Genomic DNA, 19585 nt, shown 5'->3' with positions numbered 1-19585 from the left:
TGAGGGAATTTAGGAAGGAGAATTTCTAAACAACTGTTTACATTAAGAGCTTTTCTAGTCACTTTTAACATTCAGAATTTTATACATATTTCAAATGTTAATGACAATTTTTCAGGTTATCATTTGTGTTCCAAGAAAGGTGCAGATACTTACATTTGGCCCTCCTCCGTGCATTTTCAAAGCCCTCACTGTAGCAACAAGCACAACCACACTGGGAACTAAGCCAGATGCTCTGCATTTGATGTTGAAGAATTTCTCCATCCCAATGTCAGCACCAAAACCAGCTTCAGTTACTGTCAAGGATAAAGAACTCAGTTAAAGGCAAGGGACGTTTCACTTTATTCTAGTATGCCGCATACTTTAAAAAATACAACTGCCTTCGTTTTGCTAGACCTCCAGAGTTCTATTTACATGACTGATATTGATTATCTTCAACCATTTACTGCTCACAATAAGTTCTCTTTCTCCTGATAAGTACAATATGTCACCCAAGCGTACTGCATAAAAAAGTTAATTGAGATCTTTTAGTAGCATCCAGTCCTGTGTTACAACTATTCTAGTGTAGTTATGTACATTAAAATATTTTTAAAAAACTAAACATCTGCTCTCAGACAATGTCTAAACAAATACAATACGAAATACCTATAAAATCATATTGATATTGTGCAATTGAACAATGAGAGTAATTAATCATTGGAACAATTTACCAAGTTTTGTAGTGGATTCTGCATCACTGACAATTCTTAAATCAAGATTGGATGTTTCTTCTAAAAGATATGAATTATTTTGGGGACGTTCTATGGCCTGTGCTATACAGAAGGTCACACTAGATGACCACAATGGTCCCTTCTGGCCTTGGAATCTATGAAATCATTAATCTACGAGTTAAAAATATCAAAGGGAAAATGTCCATATTAGATGAAATAATGATATTGTTGTGTCTCTTGAGCCATTTGCATTAGTTTATTCCCCACTTGCCATATATTCAATTGCTTCAAACCTAGTGGGGTGCTAGGCTCCCTGGGATATCCACATCCCCAGCAGTCCATAGAGACAGCCAAGCTGCACGGGAGCAAGCTGAGAAGTTCTGTTCCACTCCCACCCATTCCACTACAAATCAGTAATGATTCTGCTTCTTAACTGCCCTTCCCCTGAACTTCTCCATCATCCAACAGACTCCATTCTTCGGGATCGTCTCTTATCCTTAACTCTTAATAGGGACACAACAGATCTTGCAGTCTCCCAGCGAGACATCAAAGCAACATGCATGACTCTCCACGGCTTCCCAGTTAGTTGTGTCCTGTTGCATTAAAAGCTGGATGGGAATCCCCAGAATTCAGTAGAGGGGGACACCTTTATTTGTTCAGCTATGCATCTATGACTCTTCATCCTCCTAAATCCTCTTCCCCTTCAAATGCTGAAATACCTAAACTCAGCATTTTACAAGTAAATTGAACCCTGTACAATGTGAGAAAAGTTAGGCGTGACAATACAACTACATACAGGATGAATTTTCTTATTTTAAAGGCCAAAGAGGGAGAAACACAAAGTCAGGTACGTCAGAGCTTGACTTCTGTGTGAGGAAGGAAACAGGATGCAGTAGAAAAGCTGCTGGGATGATGGCTACCAACTGCAAAGGAAATAAAATGCAAAATAATGGGAAGATTAAGTAATGTGCCAAACTCTTGTACTTTGAATCCTGTTTGTGCTCAAATAATCAGTGCAATCACTTTTATATTATTTCCTGCTTTCAAATCAGTGTACCAATTAAAACATAAACAAATAGAGGCCATGGGGACTTAGGAGGGTTCAAAGTGGTTTTAGTTTAATGATTACAAGTTTAAGGAAACCATTTAACAAGCTATTATGAAAAACTATTAACTTAAAAGAACACAGTTATTTCTTTATTTCAGGGTTATAATTTATATTGTGTGTTTTGTCTCCAAAACAGAAGTGCAATCAGCTGTTACACATGAAATGTTAAGGATTTTCAGAAAGAAATAAATATACAATAAATACCCCTTGCTAAGCCATGGTTGTGATAAGTAATGGACAAAACTATGATTAACAAACAGAAAAATACTGGAAAGTCATTGTACTTCATACTGTGTAATTATCAAATGGTCAGTCAAAATTTGTTTCTGGAAAGGTGACTTACTTACTGCCTGACTTTTTTACAAGTAGAAATTAAAAAATCAAACAGCTTATATTTTAAAACTCATTGAATCTTGCATTAGGATATCCAGTAAAAACCAGGAAATGGTACTCTTTATGAATGTGCTTCTTTTTGAACTAGTTCCAACCCTCCAAAGGTGGTGAGATGCAACATAATAGCAAGGTTGTCACTTTTCATTCTCTCAGAGGATACATTCTAGGTGCCACTTTCACAGGGTTCACAAGTTTTCTTTTTCAAATAAAATACTCAGGACGGCAGTTTTAAACTAAAGAAAGCTTAGACAGTCTCTAAAAATCATCACAATAGATTATTGGGGCCACTAGTACAAAATGACACAGTGCAGCTCCTCAACCACACAGGCAACCATGCACACATTACACCTGTTTGTTTTCTACACTTGGCTTCCCATAGAATACTGAATCAATTCAAAGCCTCGAACCCTATCTTCAAAGGTCTCCTTGGCCTGGGCCCAGGATACCTCAATGACCATTTAAAGCTCCAGGATGAATAACATGGTCAACAACTTAGCTCCTCTGGGAGAGTAAAGTTCCTCTATATGGGAGACAGAACTTTCTCTGGGGATGGTTCAATGCTGTGGAATGAACTCCTTCAGGAACTAAGGACCATCAAAATCCTCACCACTTTCCACTCCAAGTGCAAGGCACATTTCTTTGACCTTGCCTTGTCTAATACAAACAAGTAGCAACAGGAATATTTATTTAATAAAACAACAAACCAACCTATCAAAATAAGACATTCCACTCCCCTTGCTTCTCCCTCTGGGAAGATGATGAGAGAAAAACACATGATTGATGGGTAGTCATGTTGCTTAATGCACTACTGAAAGGTGCTCAGATACTATGGTGATGAATGTGCTGTAAGAACCTATATGAAATAGAATAGAATTATGGTTTTAGTAAAGGAAGCTAAATTAGAATAATCCCAGATTTTTCATTTGCATTTCTTTCATTTAAAAAAGCCACTGTTCTTTGTTGTTATGATTTATTGTAAAACTCCTACAGTGGGATTTATAATAAACATTTGAAAACAGCTTTTAGGACAGTGCACATTATAAATGTGTGTAACAGAACTGTCTGAAGCAGCTCTGACCTTTGATTAAAAAACATTTAGAATGCCTATTACTTTATTTAATATCTATACCTTTGACTCCATAAACAATGAAGCATTTGCATACATTTTCCCTCACATTACTGACTGCTCACATGTGTAAAGCTTACTTTTATTTAATAAATAATTAAAAACAAAAACTAACCAACCAAGAGAGACTACTGCACGTTTCTTCCTCTGGGGAGAGGATGAGAGAACAAACACCACATGACAGAGATTAGTCATGTGGCTTAATGCACTACTGGAAGAGAGTCAGATATTACAGTGTATACAGAATACAATAGTATATAGAATTTTGGATTCCTTTTTCAAGAGAACAGAACTCAACAGCTGTTGTAAAAGCTACACTTTTTATTTAGACTTGCTATAATATGGTTAACTTTTAAAGAACATTAGCTGAAATGGTCTATAACCATCTTAACTGCAGCTCAACTTCTTTGAGACGATATATGGTTGGATTCTTGTTTGCACTAAGGGTACGTCTACACTACGGGATTATTCCGATTTTACATAAACCGGTTTTATAAAACAGATTGTATAAAGTCGAGTGCACGCGGCCACACTAAGCACATTAATTCGGCGGTGTGCGTTCCATAGACGAGGCTAGCGTCGATTTCGGAGCGTTGCACTGTGGTAGCTATTCGAAGCTATCCCCATATTCCACGCAGTCCTCCCTCTAGCCCCTTAGAATTCTGGGTGAGATGCCCAGTGCTGATGGGGCAAAAATCATTGTCGCAGGTGGTTCTGGGTAAATGTCATCAGTCATTCCTTCCCGGGAAAGCAAACAGACGACAATCATTCGCGTCCTTTTTCCCTGGATTGTCCCTGGCAGATGCCATAGCATGCAACCATTGGACGCATTCAGCTTTTTTTTTACACAGTCACCGTAGGTGTACTGGATGCTGCGGGACAGAGGCGATACTCCAGCGCACACAGTCAGCATTCATTTGCTTTGCATGATAGGGACGGTTCAGTCGTTTCTGTCATGCTTGCTGCAGGCTTTAAATGGCAATTGAATGACGGTTATCCTGTCCTTCTGTACTTCGCTGCTATCATGGAGTACCGGCTGAATCGGGCCGGGGCGCAAGCAAAACTGGGATGACTCCCCGAGTCAATCCTCCTTTATGGTTTCTTAAAATAGAGTCAGTTCTGCCTAGAATATGGGGCAAGTGTACTAGAGGACCAGTGTATCAGAGAACCAGAGGCACAGCTGCTCTGTGTCATATCCCACAGAAAATGATGAGCTACATGCCATTCAGGGGGTGCCCCTGCAACAACCCAACCGTTGCTTCCTCCTCCCCCAACCTTCCTGGGCTACTGTGGCAGTGTCCCCCCATTTGTGTCATGAAGTAATAAAGAATGCAGGAATAAAACACTGAGATTTTTAGTGACTAAAAATGAGGGGGAGCAGCCTCCTGGTGCTATGACAGTCCAGGCAGACATTAAGCGGCGTGAGGGGAGAGAAGCCCAGCATGCCGCTGCTATGATAGTCCAGGCAGTACAAATCTTTTCTTTACACAGGAAAGGGAGGGGGCTGATAGAGCTCAGGCCCCAGTTGCTATGATGAAGACGGTTACACCGTTCTGTACCATCTACTGGAATGACCGGGAGTCACTCTTATTTTTACCCAGGCGCCCCCGCCAGCCTCACCTGAAGCCAGCCAGGAGCACTCACGGGTTGATAACAAGGACGGTTACCAGTCCTACTGCACTGTCTGCCACCGGCAGGGAGAGGAATGGATACTGCGCTTCACTGCTGCAGCATCACGTCTACCAGCAGCATCAGTAGACATAGGTGACACTGAAAGAAGTCAAGACAATGATTTCTTTCCTTTTCTTCACATGGGGGGGGGGGCGGGAAGAGTAAATTGACGAGCTATTCCCTGAACCACGCCGGACAATGTGTTTGAACCTACAGCATTGGGAGCTCAGCCAAGAATGCAATACTTTTTGGAGACTGCTGTGACTGTGGATAGCTGAGTCCTCAGTGCCCCTCCCTCCCTCCATGAGCGTCCATTGAGTCTCTGGCTTTCCGTTACGCTTGTCACGCAGCACTGAAAAAAAAAAAAAATCTCCAGGCTACACAAACGCTTTGGCATTTCATATTCTGTAACAGAGTTTTGATAGAACAGTTTGTTCCCCATACAGCAATCAGATCCAGTATCTCCCGTACGGTCCATGCTGGAGCTCTTTTTGGATTTGGGACTGCATTGCCACTCGTGCTGATCAGAGCTCCACGCCGGGCAAACAGAGATGAAAATCAAGTTTCACGGGGCTTTCCTGTTTACCTGGCCACTGCATCCGAGTTCAGATTGCTGTCCAGATCAGTCACAGTGGTGCACTGTGGATACTGCCCGGAGGTAATACCGTCGATTTGCAGCCACACTAACCCTAATCTGATATGATAATACCGATTTTAGTGCTACTCCTCTTGTTGGGGAGGAGTATAGAAACCAATTTAAAGAGCCCTTTATATCGATGTAAAGGGCCTCGTAGTGTGGACAGGTACAGCGTTAAATCGGTTTAACGCTGCTAAAATCGGTTTAAACGCGTAGTGCAGACCAGGCCTAAGATCTCTTTAAATTGCTCTGCCAGCGTAAATGGGCCTCAGCCATAACCTGGGTGTAAAAGCAATGTACTCTTAGATTAAGGCTTCTTTACACTTGCAGAAACGTGTAAAGGGGCCCTATTGTAATTGAGAATCAATCTATTACTAGAATGCAAACTTTTGTTGCTTAATTCTATCCTAAATTTTGTATTTGTACTATTTGAGGCCTGTTATTAGAGAAAAAAATAAACATATACAATTTAGTAATATAAAGGGCACTGAGATCCTACAAGGATAATATATACCAAGGATAGGCAACGTTTGGTCCGCGGCCCACCAGAGTAAGCCCCCTGGCGGACCAGGCCGGTTTGTTTACTTGCCGCGTCCACAGGTTCAGCCAATTGCAGCTCCCGCTGGCCACGGTTCACCGCTCCAGGCCAATGGGGGCTGCAGGAAGCGGCTTGGGACGAGGGATGTGCTGGTCATGGCTTCCCACAGCCCCCATTGGCCTGCAGCGGCAAACCGTGGCCAGTGGGAGCTGCGATCAGCTGAACCTGCAGATGCAGCAGGTAAACAAACCGGTCCGGCCCACCAGGGGCTTATCAAATGGCTAAAACAGGTTCAAATAACAATGCTTTTTCTATTTTGCTTAAGATTCATCGAATGATCATCTAAAAAGCAGGTACATTTTAATATAGTGCAAGTAATTTAGAAGAGGATTCCACTCTAAATTGGGGCAAGCCCAAAACAGTGAATTATTATGGGACCTTAGACAAATTACTTAATTTCCGTATACCTTGGTCAATTCAGCTACCAAAACAATTAAAAAGCAAAACATTCTTACTCAGGAAAGAGATGCAGTATGTAAACCATACACCACAGAGGATTTGGCCAAGGGGAGGGAGAAAAATCAGAGAAAGCTCAGAAACATGTGGAGACAGAAAAAAGGAAACAACAAGAAAGAGGTATTTGTGGGAGAGGTATAAAAGAAAAATCAAGGGAAAATGATTATTTTCCAACTTTCTACAAAGTAGGTACTTGTCACTGAAGTCTATAATTCCACTTTAGGGTGGAGATCGGTATGACCAAACCTCTCTAATGGTTCCCTATCACGGTTTATGTCATCACTAGAATCCTTCAATGGAATTATTGCCTGGCTGTGCACAGTTGGGGATATTTTATTTCTTGTACAGTATGAAGGATGTCAGAAAAACCAGAACAAACAGTGTTGTGGTTCCTACACCTGATCAGATTTCATAGTCATGACCACTTTAGAAAAATAATAAAGTTTCTTCACTAAAAATACATTTATCATGCTATAACTAAATATAAAAAACAGTTCAATGTTAAGTGACGCACACTAGTTTAGATTTATGGACTGTAGGAGATCTTAGAAAAAGAGCAACATTTGTAATCAGCATGGCTACAGTGAAATTGTGACATGAAAGCTCATTTATTCCACAATAGAATTTCTTGTAAACTGAGGCTGATTTTAGATGAAACTAACTTCCCTTCCATCAGCATTTTCTATCAGCAAATCAAAATCAAAACAAAACATTTGTATTTGAATACCAAGTCAGAGACATAGACACGAGGCTAAGTTTCAGGATGCAGAATTGTGAGCCTGAATTCCTGAACAATGCAAAAGGAAATGGAAACTATGAACTGCGAGCTGCCTTTTACTCCTCTGATGTAAACAGATCTGTTCTGGTGCAGCTGTCTGCTGGTAAACTCAGGAAAAGAAGAGTTCAAAGTCACAGGAGCACATGAACTTTGAACCTGGAGCTCAAGGCATGTTAGCTGTAATATACTGATAGATTCTTGTTTAAGTCAAAAGTACCAAGGTGCACAGATGCCAAAATAAACTAGGTTGGATCAGTGATTTATCTAACAGGATACCACATTCTTGTTAGTGCAGTGAGGGATGAATAAACCAGATGTTTGTCCATTTTGACTCTGCAATTTATCTGACCTGACCCTCTACCCTTATGACTGATTTTGGAATTTAATAAGCTTAAACTTATTCAGAATTTTAAAAGAATGGGGCTTCTCTATTCCCTTTACTTCAGATTCCAGTCAACTCAGCCAGTACCTGTTCTCTGAAATGCTCTGACACATATACTCCTATTTTCATTGTCCATATGTATCTAATGTACTACGTTGCAACAAAAGTTTGTGGAAGAAGAGGACATATGGCAGATGTTGCTGCTACCAGCAAGTTGAGGAACATACATCGGGGATGCTCTAATGATCATGAGAAATGTTTTTCATTCTGTAAGGAAGTAGGTAGTTGAATTTGCTTTAAAAGATTTAAGCTCCCGTTTCACTGCATGGTTGAGAGAGGCAGAGGTGCACACCAAACTGAGTATATAGTATTTTCCCGCTCAGTTTGACTGAACGTGTGGTCATTCAGCTCAGCCTCCAAACCATGAGGATGGCTCGTCCTTAACTGCAATGATATCAATTGACAGATGCCCTATGCTACGGCAGGATGGTCCCTACAGAGCTGAAAGCAGGGATTTCCTCAGCGTTGACTGCTAATCCAGACTGCTGGTATTACTGAGTTAGCAGCACTATCTTGGAATTTCAGTTTCCTATGTCAGTTATTCATGGTTTTGTCTTGCAAAATGTTTTTAACCGAAGTTAAATTTCATTCTGGGAAACTAGATTACATGAAAATGAAATTATTTTACAATATTCTATCTGCAGGGACTGTTTTTTTGTTCTGTGTTTGTACAGCACCTAGCACAATGGGGTCCTGGCCCATGACACGCTACGGTAATACAGAACAACAACAAGAAGCTACCAAAAACTGAATTTCTGATTCCAACTAGTTCACCTCCAAAGGTAAATCTATAGCATGATATTATAGCATCACATTGATATAGGAACTCTGTCTTTAAAAAAGTTGTCCTTTAATAGGAAAATGACAAAGTCTGAAGGAACTATGAAATCAAGAAAGATGCCTTTAAACCAAACAGCAGAGATGTTACTTATAGGGCTGGTCAAAAATTTTCTATCAATGTGATTTTTGATGGAAATGTGGGTTTTTGAACAATTTTTTTTTTTGCACAAAATGTCTGCTTTTTAAGGAACATTTATGTAAAAAAAAAAATCAATCAAAATATTTAAGCTGAAAACCAAAATATTTTGATTCAGATATCCTGGCAGTGTCTCAGACAGCTGCAGTTTCCTCATATCCCCATTCTTATCTGTGGCCTGGGCTCCCCAGCCAGACTGTATCTCCCATAATGCCCCATGGCATAGGCACTAAATTTTTATTTTCCCTGGTGGTGCTCCCTCATGCTCTACCCCAAGTCTCCCTCCTCGCTCTGACTTTTCCCACCCCTTCCCCAAACCCCCACCGTCACTCCACCTCTTCCCTTTTCTGCTCTGCTCCCTCTCCGATACTCCTGCTCACTCGCTGCACTCTGCCCCACCCCCCAGGCACCAAACAGCTGTTTGGGAGTGTCTCCAGCTGAGCACCCACTATTTGTTTCCGTGGGTGCTTCAGCCCCAGAGCACTCACAGAGCTGGTGCCTACACCCTATGGCCAGAAATTCCTATGGTGCAACTGCTTTGCCTCACTGTGAGATGAGATCGTGGTGCCAGGACATCCAGAATAGAATGGGAGCATAATGTACCTACACTACAATTAACACAAGGCATCACAGCAGCATTTCTGAATCAAAGTATTTATATTTTCAGCTGAAATATTTTGTTTTCCAATTCCTACCAGAAAGCAGAACTTTTCCCATCGAAAATTTCACCAAAAACAATGTTTAAAAAAGTTTTTGCTGAAATTTTCAGAGGGTAAGGGAAACAGTGTCGGTTCATTTTCCAACTACCTCTAGCTAGTTGGTTTAAGTGTCTATATCTCTTTCCATCCAATGCTTTCATATGCTATACATATATTTAATAAATTAATTGTCACAATGACTCTGGTGTAAGTAGGTTAGTATTATTATCCCAATTTTACAGATGGAGAAACTGAGACAAAGAAAACTTGACTTTTTTATTGAGGCCAGATAGCAGGATATAGAACTCTGATCTACTGATTTCCATACCACTAAGACTATGCTTCCTCTTCATTTGATTTACGAGCCACTTTCCAGAAAGGCACATTTAATCAATATATCAGTTTCATTTAATTCCTTTGTTTTGTAAAGTCTAAGGATGTACAAGTAGAAATATTCATGTGTAATATGAATTCTGTGTTAAGTACTCTTCATTTGAGAGCATTTCATATTGCTGTATAGATACTCGATTTGAAATTAGTAAAATAAAAAGCAGGACATTACAGATGCTTTGGCCATGTTTGTGCAAAATGCTTCCTTTCTACACTCTGATATTTTCTCCTCTTGAAAATATGTGGAGTCACTGTTGTTGCTCCCACTTTCAGAGGTTGTGCACAGTACTAGCCTAGTACGTGCTCAAGTCCCCGTTGGACCAGGCACGAGATCTCAGACATAGGTCTCTGATACTCATGCTGTCCGCTACCAATGTGATGGTCCCATATATATCACTTTAAAATTTATTACTAGAGCTTACACAACAGAAATATTAAAGAGTCATCATCATCTTGAAATCTGGTCAACTACTAAAAGATCTAGTTTAATGTACCACACATGCCCCTGAACCCCTTTTCCAAGTTTTGGGGTTTTACAATCACATTTTCTTATTTTCTCTGCCTTGGTGTGGTGTAAAAAACCCCAAAAGCAACAAAGGGAATCTTGCTAATCAGGGCAAACAGAAAAAGTGACTATTTATGAAGTGTTGTTGAATTGATGCATTAACTGAAAAATAGAAAAAAGGTCTCTCTCTTACAATTTCAGTTGTAACCTTCTCAGGTGTTATTTGTAGCAATAGTAGATAGAAGAATTCAGACATAAGTTTGATTTTTTTCAAGTCAACTGTGTCCTTTTAATACCTTTGCTAACAGAAAAAAAACACCACATTTTCCTCTAATCTTTCTTTTGCTACAACAGATGACCCTATATTTAAAAAGAGTGTACTTGATGTTACCAATGTAACTACATATTTTCTCATTCATATCCTATCATATTCATTTAGCAAAGAATTATTGTAGTGTTTAAAAAACTAAAACCTTTTTACTTTTTAAGTGGAGTTGCATGGGACAACAATTAACACAACAGCAGTACCAGTAGATCTCACTGACCAATTTTTGAGGCAAGGTCATTGGCCAGTGCTGTTCAGAGTATTTAAAAGAATTCTGCTGGGATACAGTCTGTAATTTTAGAACTCACTCTTTTTCCCTTTTAACTATTGCGGTAAAGTATTGGATGCTTTAAGCTGAAAAGGGTTTTCTTATAACTAAATTATGTTTTATTCTGGACACCTCGATACCAGAAATATGTAGATATTTACTTCCATTTGTAAAACCACACCTCCCTAAAGCTCTGGGCACAAGTACAAATTCACGTTACTAAACTCCTTCTCCCGTCAATCTTCACATCTGACCCCTTCGAATGCCTAAGGAAAAAACCTAGGAAAAGAGAAAGGCTTTGCAACATGCTTTGAAAAGTCAGTCAATATTGGTTCTGAAAAATCAACGGGGAGGCAGGAAGAGAGTTAGAACCGCTTCACTGAAAACCTGTCCTTTCCAAATTCAGCCTGTGGGCTGTTAGCTTGAGCACCTCATCTAGCCATTGCTTTTGCAGTTTTGCCCATCTCATGAAAAGTTGGAGTGGCTGAGGAATGCATTCTGGGTGGAAGTATAATAAAACTTTAACATGCATCTTTGAATATAATGTATTTTTAATAGCAGTGGAAATACAAGGAAGTGGTAGTGAAGGGAAATGCAGAGTGTGCTGAGTAAGCATGTTTTCTGCAACATCAAGTGGTATCCTTGGAGACTGCCACAAATCACAGAGCAAGAACACAGTATTAAATCAACTAACATCAAGAATTAGGCAGGGTGCGGGTGTGTGTGTTTCAAATGGGCACAATTATCAGAAGGGGGAGGCAGACAGAATATCTTGTCACTTCCCCTCAATCTGCTTTGGTCACAAAACAAAAAGTGTTTGCACACAGACAGTGGAGCTTGGTGCCCACAGAGAACATAACAGATGTCACTGCAGAGAGCAGTGTTGAATCAGAATGATCAATGTTTCTATCTTTTGGTCCAATCACTCAGGACATGCCAAATACTGAGTCATCAATCACTCCTACGTAAGGCTACATCATAATGTATGTACCATTCTGGATCTGGTTGCTGTTCAGCTACAACCTCTTTCCCTGTGATGCAGTTTACAGACCCCAAACAAAGGCTAACGGAGTGAAGGAGTGGTGCTAGCCCAAGAGGGTCCCCACACCTCAGCAGCTGCAGAGCATGCTCCAAATGGAGGATCTGCTTAAAAGGGGACTCTGACAGTGGATAAGACCCAACTGGTAAGCCAAGGGCCTGATCTTTTTCCGTCCCTTACTCCCTGCCAAGGGAGAATAACTGGAAACTAAGAAGTGGGCTGGGGAATACCCATCTGACTGCTGAGACTCATTGGGAACCCTCTGCTGGGGGTGGGGAGAGTGCAGCAACCACACACCAAACTGAAGAGAGTGTGGGGAGGTAGAAAGTGGTCTAGGGGAGGCTGGTCTGATGTATCAGGAAGAAGTAACTCAGACACTGCTCGCTTCCCCCTTGATCCCTGAGCAGTGATCCAGTGGAGAGGAAGGGCTAGGATCCCCGTACCACCCCCTCACCCCCACCATTGGGGAGAACTCTGGGAGCACCAGGGAATGACAGACTCCAGCTTGGCTACAGGTCCCACAGACTGCCTGGAAAAGTAACCCTAGGGCTTTGAGGACTGTTGAGCCACAGCCTGACCACGGGTCTCAGAGGGAAGCTGTCATAAACAGATGGTTAAGGGTTAATGTCTTTTTTCCTGTAAAGGGTTAACTAGCAGTAAACCTGGAACACCTGACCAGAGGACCAATCAGGAGACAAGATACTTTCAAATCTCGGTGGAGGGAAGCCTTTGTTTGTGCTTTCTGGGTTTTTTCTTTGTTCTCTCTGAGAGGGACCAGACATGTAAGCAGATATCTCCAAGTTTCTGAAACAGTCTCTTCTGTTCAATTTAGTAAGTACCAGTTAGAAAGGCAGTTTAGTCTTTTAATTGTTTTCTTATTTTGCAAATATGTATTTTGCTGAAAGGACTGTATCTCTGATTGCTGCAACTTGTATTTGTGCTGGGGAGAGGATTCTCTCTAGTGTCTACACGCTGAAAGACCCTGTAACATTTTCAATCTTGATTTTACAGAGACAATTTTTACTTTTTTCTTTCTTTTATTAAAAGCTTTTCTTTTAAAAACCTAATTAATTTTTTGGTTATCTTGTGTAAGATCCAAGGGGATGGGGTCTGTACTCACCAGGGAATTGGTGGGGAAAAGGGGGGAGGAAAAACCTGATTTCTCTCTGTGTTAGTATCACTGTCTCTCTCTCAGGGAGAGTCTGGGAGGGGGAGTGAGGAAGGGGGGAAGGTGGATTTCCTCTCTGTTTTAAGATTCAAGGAGTTGAATCACAGTGATCTCCTAGTGTAACCCAGGGAAGGGAGGATCTGGGAGGAAGAGAAGAGGGGAATGGTTTATTTCCCTTTGTTTTGAGACCCAAGGGGCTTTGGGTCTTGGGGTCCCCAGGGAAGGGTCTGGGGGCCAAAAAGTGCCCCAAAACACTATATTTTTGGGTGGTGACAGCTCTACCATTTCTAAGCTAGTAATTAAGCTTGGGGGGGTCATGCAGGTACCCCATCTTTTAGACACTAAGGTTCAGAGTGGGGGTTCATACCTTGACAGAAGCCTGCTTCAATTCCCCACATTCTTCACTAAGACAAAAATGTTGGAAGTGATAGTTCCCTCAACCCCACTCTTCCCCATAATGCAGGTTAGCGCCAATTCATTATGGGCAGGGACAGTGCTCTTCACCATGATTTAAACATAACCTTTTTACTGTATATGACTGGTGAAACTACTAAAATGGAAAGTAGCTCTAGTTATTTTCATTCATATTTAATTTTAGCTGGAGGGTATCTTCTCTTTGTAAACTGATTACGGAGACGTTATCAGGAATGGTATTTTTGACAAAGTTGCTGAGCCATGTTTTGTGAATCTGTGAAAAGGGACATCTTCTAGTTATTACCTGCAGGAGGAACAGTATTTCACTGTGTTACCTACATGTCTCAGTGGGGAAAAGAATGTTGAAATGTATGACACTATGTCTATAAATTACTCTTCAAGATTATGCAGGGAGCCTAGAAAGAGAGCGGTTTGCTGCTACAAAGTCTACAAAGAGGATAATAAATGTTTCAAACTCATGGAGAAGTTAATATCAACAAATAGAATACCTTTCCATAAACTGTTCAAGAAGAAAAAGTATCAGTTCATGGCAGCAGTAGTTAAAGACAAAAAAAAAATCTTCTCATGAGGCAGGAATATGCAACACAAGTCAAAGAACAATAATTGGCAACTCACACCCATGACACTGCAAAAATCAGAATGGGGTACCTAGAGGCATGAAAAATGCAGAGGAGCCTTGATCTGCACGGCTGATTCTAAAAGCGTCCAAGACTGCCCACGAACTTTGCAAGTGGAAATCCCATCTGTGTCTTTTATGTTTATGTCTGGCTAGTGGGTTAGTCCTCTGATTAGAAGTTGTGTGGTAACTTTTTCAAATCCTAGCATCAGGCTATAGACACAAACTACTGGGTCTACAGCCTGCATCATAAAATTACTGAAATGATACTAACATACTTTTATTATTTTACTTGGTATTCTCGCGAAAGGAAGAAGGATTCAGCTGCTGAAAATCACTGAGAAAGTAACTCCACTTGCAGAGCTGCACCGATCATAGAATAGAATCACAACTGATGGGTAAAATGAAACCATTGGGTCATGCAGTCCCCAATTTCTACAGAGAGCAGGATTGTAACATTTCCCACTAAGATTTTTAGCTAACTCAGCTAGACTAAAAGCCAATTTATCTCACTCTCCTCCTGGTTAAGCCATTTGTCTAATAACTAATGTGAATTTCTCCATTTTCCATTTAAGACCATCACACTTCATTTAGCCAACTCAGCATGAGAAGTCCCTTTGCAACCTTCTATTAATAATCACTCAAATATCTGTACAGTATTCACATCCTCCCTTATTCACCTTTGCCTAAAGTTACAGTTATATTATATACATTTCTTTCACACACTCTTTATTTATATCCTTTATCATTTTAATGCCCTTCTCTGAACTTCAACTTTTTCTATCCTTTCACTAATGCTGTAACGAAGGGATCCAAATGGCATGCTGGATTCCAAATTGGCTACAGTAAAAAGTGAACCTGCAACCTCTGATTTATGAGACTACTCAACCTTCTGGGAGCTTTTCTTGTGATATGGGGATTGATGCAGGGTCCTCATGCATGAAAAGCATCTGTACTGTTCCCACTCTGAACTTACAACCAGAGCTTAAATTGAAGGCACTTTGGAAGCATTAGCTCATCATGCATTTGCAGGGGAACAACGGGCACGTCTACACTGCCTCACAGTTTGGGCTATGGGAGTGTGAATAGCAGTGCACACTAACGTGCTACACTGTAACTCCCCCACGTCGATGCAGCAGTCATGAAGTAAAAAGGTTCCTATTTCGCATTAATAAGACCTGTTTGAAGAGGACTGCATTAATTTAAATTAGGAACCTTTTAGTTCATACTTGCAGCATCCAAGACAGGTGAGTTACAGTACAGCACTTTGGTTTGCACGGCTATTCACACACCCTGTAGTCTGAAAGTGAGGCAGCGCAGACATTCTAAAAGTTACATTTGTCAACTATAATGAAGTTATCAACATAGCAAATCAAGTATTAAATAGGGCCAAAAAGTAACACATACAATCCAATGAAGGAAGACAGATAAGTTCGCCCAAAGTTTAAAAGTTGTAGCACATGTGCTCTTAATGTGTTTGAATCTAATCCATCTTTTCTATCACCAAGTTATAAAAAAATATAAAATGAAAAAAAATTACCAAGGATGAAAAATAAGGCCAGAGTAGCAATCCCACCACAATTCACTATTTTAACCATACTTTCAATAGATGTCTTTTCCACTCTTGTAGGATGGGCAACTCAGTTCAAGACAATTTTATATAATGAAAGAACAGTCCTTAGTCAGTTACTTTCAAATGTAAACACTCAACTTTCAAAACCATACACCAATTTGCTCGATTCTGCTATTCTCCAGGACTGGTTTAGCCATACTCTGTGTACTGCAGAAGTTCCATGGTCTCTTCCATTTTAGACCTGTCAGAGCCACATTCTATCTAGAATTTATTAAGTGTTGATTTGGAACGTGCTAGCAATGTTACCCAATAAGGTTTCAGTGACCTCCCAATGTTTCTGCAGAAAACTACTTTCTACCAGTCTACCTGGATTGAGCAGCAGCATTGCTAGGATGGATGTACTACTGAGCCCAGCTCACTAAAATCAACAGAACAGCAACTATGTTTTGTTAGTAGAGTCTAGTTTTGTCAGCATGAGATACATCCTACAGTGTATGTTTTTCAGTATAATACAGTGCCAATGACCAATTGTTGCAACCAAATCTCCATTTTGAAGTCCATATAGTTATTGGCTGGTCATTGTTTTGTCTTTTCTCTCAATCACATCTAATCTCAGGCCACTAAGACGTGTATAGCAAAACAGAGTAGCTGAAAATACCAATACATATGGAATTCTTTTAATTCTTGTTTGCTTTTCAGCCTCAGAAAAGTATCCCCAGAGAATAGCTGTCAAGACTTGATACTGTTTCACTAAGGCATGTATAGTTGGGTGTAGCACAGGACTGGTAGGCCTGGAATTTTTGAGTTTTAATCCCAGAGCAAACACCAATTCCATCTATGAATTTAGATAATTCCCAAACAGTGTGCCTCAGATTGTGCACATCCAACAGAATCCTGAAGAGACATCTATTCAATTAAAATTCCCATTCTGTTTATGTATGCATGCATGCATTGGCAGTGCCAATAGAAAACTGGGAGACTGTTAGTCTTGTTTGACATAATCCAGTGCGCAAGCATAAAGTATGTTTCCCAGACATCTATGACTCTGCCAATCAATTCCTATTTCTACCAATACCAGTAAAATACCATCTCTGCCCTTTCCAAATTTCAAGTTTCCACTGACGTTTGCTGAGTCGCCAGAACATTTGTTTTTAAAAAGTCAGCATTTCTTTTCATTGCAAACTGCATTTTTTCCACTTCTTTCATGCTTGAAAACTACTCAGTCATTTTTGAGAAAATTTTATAGGGAAAAAAAGATCACTTCCTACCTGAGCATATGCCTATCACCCATGAATTTCGACTGAAAAGATAACTGACTGAGAAAGTGCAAAGCAACTGAAAACAGCCCTTTATAATGAACATATTTAGGCAATCTTAACCGACAAGCAAGTTGCCCATAATTAAGGGCATTCCAGTTTTAACTATAAAAAATGAGTTATTAAATTAAACAAGTCTACTGAAAGTGTTTAATTCTTGAATGACATTCAAAATCAACTAGCTACTAAAATAAAAAGTCAGCATTAGGGATAGGACTCAACATAACATGTACAATACTCTGTACAATCTGGTGGGTGGACATAGGTCAATGTAAAATACTCAGAAGCAGGCAGAATGAAGGATTTCCTGCCAAATGATCCTAAAACAAGAGATGCTCTTAGCTAGGGAGCTCACTCTTATTTCTATGCCAAGTATTGAATTAAGTGCAGCATTTCCTAGCACACATGATGTTTTATTAGTTGTGTTAGAGTAATATTTTTATTCTGGGATCAACTGCTTTCCTAAAAACAGAAACAATAGACCTAGAAGGTAATGAAAGGCCTTCATTGGCTTTTCATGGAGGGTTGGGGTTTTAAAACTAGGTAGGATTACGAAGATGGGATGGGAAGAGATAAACAGAGAGGACATTGCAACATCTCAAATTCAACTTACGAGAGCGGCATTTTATTCAGTAGGATTCAGATAGCAAGTCTCCCTTCTGAATGAGTGACAGCCTCTATTTGGTTTAACTCAGGAGAATGGACCTGGGATCCAGAATAATGGATAGTCATTTTGAGCTACATAAGCTGTGCTCTTAAATTATGTCACTGATTAAAAAAAAAAAAAAAAAGGGTTATGTCATGAGTTATGAGTTCCAGCATTTAAAGGGAGATGTCAAGAGCAAATATGCAAAACTATATTAAAATACCATGTCAGTTTGTCAGTGAATTCTTGATGCATTTTCCAATGACAAGAGATGGCATGGCATTAAAAGTAATATGGCCCTATTACCATTATTTATATTACAGTAATGCTTAGAATATCCCGTGAGATCAGGATCTCATTGTGTTAGACGCTATATATACACAGTGAGAGACAGTCCCTACTCCAGAGAGTTTATAACCTAAAAAGACAAGACAGACAAAGTGAGAGGGGAGACAGGCACTAGGGTGACCAGATGTCCTAGTCCTGATATTTGGGGCATGTATTTCTATAGATGCACAGAGTGGTTGATGTAACTGGCCTATGCCATATGGGAGGCCAGTGGTGGTGTTGGAAAGGCAACCTAGCTCACCCAATTCCCAGTCCAGTGCCTTAGCCAGGAGACCATGCTACCACCTCACCAATTTGCTACATCTTACCCTTAAATTTTCAAAAACGCTCCCTCGCCATACAGAAAACTTCCAGATTGCATAAAATATTAGCAGCACATGAACTGATGCTCCTTCAGATGTGCTGCCTAACTTAAAATATGAGATGAGGTGATTTTCACTACTACAGTCCTGCACTACATCATACTGGCCTAAGAACTGCACATAATGATACCTTCAGATCACTGAGAGGAAAAGTAATTTGAACAGCTATGTTCTATTACCCAGAAGGATGGCAACTTTGGGCAAGTAATATTTCACAGTCAGTATTAAATTCACTAAAAATATAGAATTATTTTAAAGAAGGTTTCCTAACATCTAAATAAACCATAAATTGCAGTTTGTAACTGGTAATTTTCTGGTTTGAATAATGCAACCTGCTGGGACTCCAGAGCTTTCTACCCAACGGATTTAAAATTTTTATTAAAGCTAATGCTAAAAAATTATATAATACATAGGTTGAGAAAAGAGCGTCTGTACATTTGGGTGTAGTGCTTAGATTATTCACAAATACAAAGTTTGTTTTAAAAGTCGTAAGATACATATAGTGCATAATCAGCAATAACCCAAATTAAGGTGAATACATTTAACAATACAGTTTAGATATTAGCATCCAAGTATTTGGGTGCATCACTCATGAAGAGTTATACAGAGAGTTAGCTGTGGAAAGCAAATATATCAATGAGTAAAGATTGTCCCTCAGTAAATGAGAATTTAGGGTAGGTTGCCCATTTATTACATTGGGATGCTGTCCATTAGCTTCAGAGAGAGTACTCTGATGACAACTTGCATATGACTGGCTTAACAATTGAATCTACCAAAATAATACAAATTTTTATTTTTAGATTTAACCAAAAAAACCTCCAATACTGTATGGCTGCATTTTTTCTCCTTTGCTTCTATGTATCAAAACAGCGTTAATCTTGGTTACTTACATCCCATCAATACAACTCTCCTGATTATTTGGTTAGAGAAGAGATACAGCTAGATAAGAATTCTATTCTAAATAGGTTTTTATATCAGTTTGTCACCACAGTATCTGAGCGCAA

General features: G+C 39.9%; 1 protein-coding gene across 10 annotated transcripts in view; it reads right to left on the bottom strand.

Annotated features, from left to right (window-relative positions):
* Positions 1-19585, bottom strand: part of MTHFD1L (methylenetetrahydrofolate dehydrogenase (NADP+ dependent) 1 like) — a 289126-nt gene that overhangs the window by 126561 nt on the left and 142980 nt on the right. For all 10 annotated transcript variants that reach the window (XR_012655563.1, XR_004373966.2, XM_032782444.2 and 7 more), the window contains exon 21: positions 154-293. Coding sequence is in view for 8 of the 10 variants with exons in the window: in XM_032782444.2 (XP_032638335.1) it covers positions 154-293 (140 nt within the window). In the remaining 2 variants the exon portion in view is untranslated. The remainder of the gene's footprint in view (positions 1-153; positions 294-19585) is intronic.

Source organism: Chelonoidis abingdonii, chromosome 3, assembly GCF_003597395.2.
Source record: "Chelonoidis abingdonii isolate Lonesome George chromosome 3, CheloAbing_2.0, whole genome shotgun sequence".
Classification (NCBI taxonomy): domain Eukaryota; kingdom Metazoa; phylum Chordata; order Testudines; family Testudinidae; genus Chelonoidis; species Chelonoidis abingdonii.
Note: the sequence above shows the minus strand (reverse complement) of the source record. Positions and strands in the feature narration are given on the sequence as shown.